At 32.0% G+C, this 7,092-nt stretch overlaps 1 protein-coding gene across 1 annotated transcript; it reads left to right on the top strand.

Moving 5' to 3' along the window:
* Positions 1–1,699: 1,699 nt before the first annotated feature.
* LOC137234792 (uncharacterized) lies at positions 1,700–6,044 on the top strand. The gene is made up of 9 exons (XM_067758209.1): positions 1,700–1,822; positions 1,958–2,114; positions 2,183–2,355; positions 2,429–2,588; positions 2,644–3,088; positions 3,308–3,428; positions 3,941–4,169; positions 4,250–4,439; positions 5,288–6,044. Exons 1-9 carry the CDS (start codon positions 1,700–1,702, stop codon positions 6,042–6,044), a joined length of 2,355 nt encoding a protein of 784 aa, XP_067614310.1.
* The last annotated feature ends 1,048 nt before the right edge of the window (positions 6,045–7,092 follow it).

Below are 7,092 nucleotides of genomic sequence, written 5' to 3' on the forward strand. Positions count from 1 at the left end.
AATCAAAGTTGCAAGTTTTCATGTGGTTGTTGTAATAACATTAGGCAAAAAGTGTTCTGCGCAGAAATACTGGGCATGGCGTCGTTTGATACCTATTCCGACATTTTTGGACGTATTTTAGCAGTTTTACAATTGCTTTGGCAATTTAGAAAGTTTTTAATGAAACGATTTTTCTTTAATTTTTAGATTGTGGCTTAGATGCTGAAAGCATGTGTCTTCTAAACGATGCTGACTTGGCAGACATTTTCCCAAAGACAGAGATTGGGCTAAGAATAAAATTCAGGGAGCGGCTTTCACACTGGCGCCAAAACGAAGTAAGTTTTAATTTTTATGTATTTGCCTGATTGTAATAAGGGGTATTCATGTTTAATTGCATATGGGTTGTAAATTACCGAATCGTGAGCGCCCTTTCTATTCAATGAGCAAATCAGCTGTTCGATAGCGTGCTGTCAGACGTTCAATATTTAATGACGTGATCCACTGATTGCGATCCATATTGACTGTGTAGTAAGGCATCGAACGCCGAAGATTTTTGGCAATCCCGGGATTTCGGTATTTTAAAATAACAATTTTTCGGGGTTGTTTCAGATATCGTCAAAAAATGTCGGGAGGGGTATTGAAAAATGCGTTTTGACTTCGGTATGCATAATGCTAAAGCGAAGACCCGATATTTTATTTCTGTCAAAAGATATTTGGGACCCGGTAAAATTATTAGTTCTCTGCCAATAACTTTTCACTGAAAAATATTTAGAAATTGTGAAATCTGGATCACGGATCACAATACTTTCAATGAATATTGACTATGTTGCGTGCTTTTGTGATCCACACTTTGCGTTCGCACATATTTGACCATGAGATGGTAAAATACACATACTTAACGATACTCACGATCCATATTGACCGTCTGACAGCACTCATGTCAAACATTGCATTCCAATGCGACAAATAGCTATGCAATAGATTTTTTGTATCGCATTCTGCAAATGCCTTGACATTGTTTTGCTATGCAACGATGCAATACCATTGCGTCGTGATCGTGAATCCCATTGTTATCTTTTTAGGCGCCCACTCTTTCGCCTCTCAGCTCGAATAGGAGCGAGATGACTTCCTTTGAAGACTTCAAAAATTCCGAAATAGCACAAAACAACTTAGAGGAGATTCTGAATGCCTCGCCTAAAGGCAAAAACATAATTAATTACCACAAAGAAAACTTCTTTCTGCTGGACAGTATTCGCGAAGCTTTGATTGGGATTATTGTGAACTATTTCACAGAAAAAAACGAATGCATGGCAATGAAAGATATTGCAAACTTTTCAGAGCAAATAATAACTTTGTTTCCCTCTGAAAATATGGTAAGTTCATTATAAAGTTGTAGGTCATAGCAGGAATTACCATTTGCTCGAGCATATCCAAAGTACCGATTAGTATTACTGGCGACATAACGCAATGCCGCGCAGCGTTACACAGTCATAATGCAATGCGGTGCTATAATGCAATGCAGCGCAGCATTACACAGTGGACCTACATTCAATGAAATATAAATTTCTATTTTAATTGGTGCGTCTTATAAATTTATTTAATTCGTATATTGTGGACCTACATACATTAATTCAAATATAATTTTTTATTTTATGTGGTGCGTTTTATAATTTGGTATGTTGTGGACCTACACTCAATCAAATAGAAATTTCTATTTTAAATGGCGCATCTTATAATTTTATGGAAATTGTGTAGATTAGATGTCAACTCGAAAAACGCGTCGGAAAATGCGCCAAAGGACGCGGAATGTGAATCCACGAGCGGAAAACTAATATATTCAGAGGTTTGCGAAATGCGTCTTTTGGTACCTTTCCCGACATTTTTCGGGTTGACGTGCAATCTACACAATTACCAATTTTATTTAATTCGTATGTTGTGGACCTACACTCAATCAAATATAAATTTTTATTTTATATAGCGCTATTATTGCAACCGCCGGGAGGGCAAAAGTCCTACAGGAAAGTTGTACGATAAGGCAACAAACGTTCGTAGAAAACTTAACAAGAAACGAGAACATATATTATTGGATGATACAGATCTTTCATCAAGAAAGGATTCGGCCCCCTGTACCAGTGGTAATATTTTTTATTTCACTAACACAATTCCTTTGAATATATCTTTAACTCACCATTTTACTTTATAGATCAGAATGCAGTTGCGGACAAATTGTGGCTTGCACACAATATGGAGCCCTGGAGTGAAGTTGTTAAGAAGTGGAATGCAACGATCGAAATAAGGCAACAGGATATTTTCAATAGAAAAGTAAATATTTTTACTGATTGGCCGCTGCTTAAAAACTCACTTGGATATACATTGGTTAGTTAAACTACATACACTTCTACCCAAATTTATTTAATTTTTATAGTTTTATTATTATTTCAAATTTTAGATTGAAATAGATTTTATAGCAAAGTACAAAGACAGTGCAAATAATTTGATCAATGAATGGCCGGATTTTAGACGACTTATTATTCCCTATATGAGAGACAAAATTAAGGATAATGCATCAAACAACATGCTACTCATGATTGATGAAAATGTTGATTCGGGTAAATTGTATACTAGGCTAATGTTGACGTAATTTTAAATTTATTTTTCTTTTAGATTCAACCGACTGTATAAAAACTTTACTTATGCATTCTATACTAAAACCACCACTAATTTCAACTGGTAATACTCTCAATAGTAAGAGATTTAAATGGAAACCATCTATATGTGACGCCCAAAACGTCACAGTGCTGCACTGTGAATATATAAATGACTACCAAAGACGGTATGACGAATTAAAAAGCAAAGCTATGGAAAAATGTACTACACTGCAACCACTTATATTGGTTATAGGCGAAGAATTGAAAAGCTTAGAAAGTTATTATATTGTTTTTGATGGTGTACTGTATAAAGTACCAACATTTGTTAGAGCGCTTGATATTTTATTTAAATTATTTCATGTATTCAACCTTAAATACCCAATAGAAGCTAAATTTTTGTACGACTTCATGGAAAAATACTTTTTTAAATTCGACTGCTCAGTTAACTCTAATTTACTGTTGTTAGTTAATTATTTGGAAAATGCAAAAAAAATGTATAACTAAATCCGCAAAATGTTTAAGTGCTTTGCTTGTAATTTTAGTGGACATAATCCAAAATTATTAGTCCACCATTTAAAATCATTCCATGTGTGTAGTAAGATAAAAAATTTTATTTGTACTATAACTGAATGTGGTCAATATTTTTGAAACATGTATTCATTTCAAAATCATTTAAACAGAGTTCACCGAACTGTACATACCAAATCAGCTCAAGACTGCATTACTAATAACAGTAGCTGCAAAATTTATCAAAATAACCACATCATTTCAAGTTTACAAAACAATACACTACAGCATATAGTAAGTTCAGTTATAGTAAATGATCAAATTAATAAATTAAATTCTTTGCAAAGCAATAGAGTGCCAAATATGAATTTCAATCAGTTTGTATTATCTTTGCATAGCAAAAACAATTTTACAAGAAAAGATGTTTTTTCTATTGTACAGGATATGCATGAGATCATTTTAAAGCCAATCCAAGAACATGTTTTGAAATTTATGGCGCCCTATATTGAAGATCATAACAATAGAATAAATGCAGAAAATAATTTCCAAAACATTTTCTCTAATTTTCAAAATATAACTAAAGAATACCGTTTTCTTCAAATTACTTGAACGTGAAAAGATTTTTGCTCCTCCCACTGCATATATAATAAATGAAGAAATTTCTGAAATAATAGTAAATAACAATCCCGGACTACATTCAAATAAGGTTACAGGCGTTTTAATGCCAATCGAATTTCAAATCAAAAAAATATTTCGAAACTAAAAATAACTTATACTTAACATTAGAAAATATAAAAATTATACAGTCAAAGCAGGATGTGTATGTAAATGTTATTAATGGTAAAACCTGGAAACAAAAAATGTTAAGCTTTAAAAATAAATTGGTTATTCCATACGTGTTATATTTCGATGAGTTTGGAATTGGTAATCCATTGGGCTCCCATGCTTGTAATCAATCAGTATGTGGTATTTATTATAACTTTCCAATAATTCCCAACCATCACTTATCAACGTTAGAAAACATATTTGTAGCAGGTTTTTTTAAATCACATGATCGAAAAAATGCGGCAATATTTATTCATTTAAACCACTAATAAAAGTTATTCAACATTTAGAAGCGGAAGGAATAGTTTTAACTACTGCTGAGGGTGAATTTCATGTTTTCTTTGTCCTTGCTCTTATAATTGGCGATAACTTGGGATTAAACTCTATATTGGGGTTTACTATTAGTTTTAATTCAAACTTCTATTGTCGTAACTGTAAAAGACATAAATCTAATATGCAATCGGATATATCAGAACACACCTGTTTGAGCGACTGTCGTAGTCGCCAACAGCCAACCCTTCTATTTAATAGAACTTAGGCTTAAGAAAACCTAAACATGAATTTACATGAATTTAGCTGAATTTTATATTGAAGTTTTTTACATATGTACCTTTTACGTATAAGTACGCATTCTGAATTATTTGCACGTACGAATACATAATATCATATATTACGTACATATTTATTAAATTTAAGAACTTGAAATGTTTGTATTTTACGCTAACACGCGAGCGTATTTCACCCCTCTGGCAACCCCAACAATGGGTTGACAGATGTGACTATGTACGTACATACATACATTTATATTATTGTTTTGACACTTTTTTTTTATTATTCATTCGGAATTCTTTAACCATCGCGGTGTGATATCAAATTTTAAGAAATTGTAATTAAGATTGAAAATCCCTCTCTAAATTAAAGAAATTAGCTTTTTTAAAAAATTTATAAAGTGCCACTCTTTATTTATTTCGGTTCGGAGTCGTTATAAAGGAATATCGTGAATTACCAGTATCGTTTCCGCAGTCAATAGTGCCAGATTAAGTGCGATTATCGGCTTACCTTTTCGCTGTTCATTTACAACTTTAACGCAATTCTTGCCCAACCCGCTGCGGAAAAACTGACCTCTATATTATACATCAGAGGAGCCATTCGCCACCAGCAAATCACCGTCACCATCGTGTCCAGCAGCTACCGTACAACCAACTGCAAGGAGTCATCCATCCCTCAAACAGTGCACAGCGCCACCGTAACCAACCTTGCCACCACAACAGCTATATCCCGCCAGGAGAGGAAGGTAAATTTTATACTACCACCCCCTTAACCAACACCGAATTTTTACGAAATAGACAGTCGTATATTTCCGACTGTGCTATTCAGGATTTCAAGTTGACTGGCATAACAGAAACTTGTATTTTTAACGACATAACTAGTTTTCATATTGTAGATAACTTTTATTTCGATTTGATGCACGATTTATTTGAAGGTGTTTGCCATTACGACATTTCAGAAGTTCTTTTGAATTTCATAGAAACAAAAAAATATTTTAGTCTCGAAACGTTCAACTATAGAAAGCAATTGTTTTCCTATGGACCAACTGAAATCGGCAATAGCTCTCCGCCTATAAGTTTGAATAACTTAAGAAATTCGAAATTTAAAATGTCAGCAAGGGAAATGATGTGCTTTGTCCATCATTTGCCATTTATAATAAGTGACCTAGTACCGGAAGGAGATGAAGTTTGGAATTTTTTTTTAGTACTTTTGCAAATTATTGATATTTTGCTGCTGTTGGAGATAGGCGAATGCAGCTTAAACACATTAAAGTCACTTATTGAAAAGCACCATTATTTATATAAGTCACTGTTCAAAAAACCATTAAAACCAAAGTTCCATTTCCTATTACACTATGTTTCTTCAATAAAAAAATGTGGACCATTAAAAAAAATATGGTGCATGAGATTTGAAGCTGTTCACAAAATTTTCAAAACATACTCAAATTCAATTACATCTCGAGTAAATATTCCAAGGAGTCTTTCAATAAAAGCTTCACTAAAATTCTCGTATAATATATCAAACGAAACTTTTTAAGCCTGATTTAAGCATTCATATGAAATTCCTGTTGCCTGACAGTACAGGATTAAAATACAGATCCAATTTTCAAATTAAATATGATATTTCAAAATACAAGTTTTATTCAGAAGTAACTTTTTCAAAATAGGTTTTGTTTTATTATAAAAGATGTTGTTGTTTACTTGTTTGAGGTTGAAGATATTGCAGTATGCTCACTAAAGCAACTATTTTTTATATGTTCTCAGCATCAAATTATAAACTTTGATTCACATACGCAGTCATATATTGTAGGAGAAAAGTTATGCAGCTATAATTTCATAAATGCGGATAAAATATCTTCACCTCCTTTGCATACACATACTATTCGAAATAACAGAAAATTTATACGATTGAAAAGCAATTAGTATTCAAAAATTTGTTATTAAAGTAAGTATACATATTTTTATAAAAAAACTTGTAATTGAATTATAAAGGTATTTTTTTTATACATAAGTTTTTTATATGCCTTATTTTTTTTGTTATGCGAGAGCGCGTACACCGAGTGCCACTCAAAATGTCCATATTTGTATAAAAAAACAATCCTTAATTAAAAATGTCATAAATAAATTAAATTAATTTAAAAAACCAAAAACGAGGTGTTTTATTTTTAGAATGTTAATCCAACAATAAAAACCATGTTAAAATAACATGATAGATCGTGTTAATTTAACAATAAAAAACTGTTAAAATAACATGATAGATCGTGTTAATTTAACAATAAAACACTGTTAAGTTAACATGATAGATCGTATTAATTTATCAATAAAACCCTGTTAAGTTAACATGATAGATCGTGTTAGTTTAACATGACATATCGTGTTATTTCAACATAGTATAGTGTTAGTTTAACATGTCAGATCGTGTTAGAGTAACATGAAATAGTATTAATTTAACAAGACTAATAATGTTGTATTAACAGGAAGTCATGTTGATTCAAACGTTTGTAATCATGTTAAATTCACACTGTTCCTTCATGTTGATCAGACATGTAGGAACAGTGAAAAAGTAGATTCATGTTAAAACAACC

This window comes from Eurosta solidaginis, chromosome 1 (assembly GCF_040869045.1).
Source record: "Eurosta solidaginis isolate ZX-2024a chromosome 1, ASM4086904v1, whole genome shotgun sequence".
NCBI lineage: Eukaryota > Metazoa > Arthropoda > Insecta > Diptera > Tephritidae > Eurosta > Eurosta solidaginis.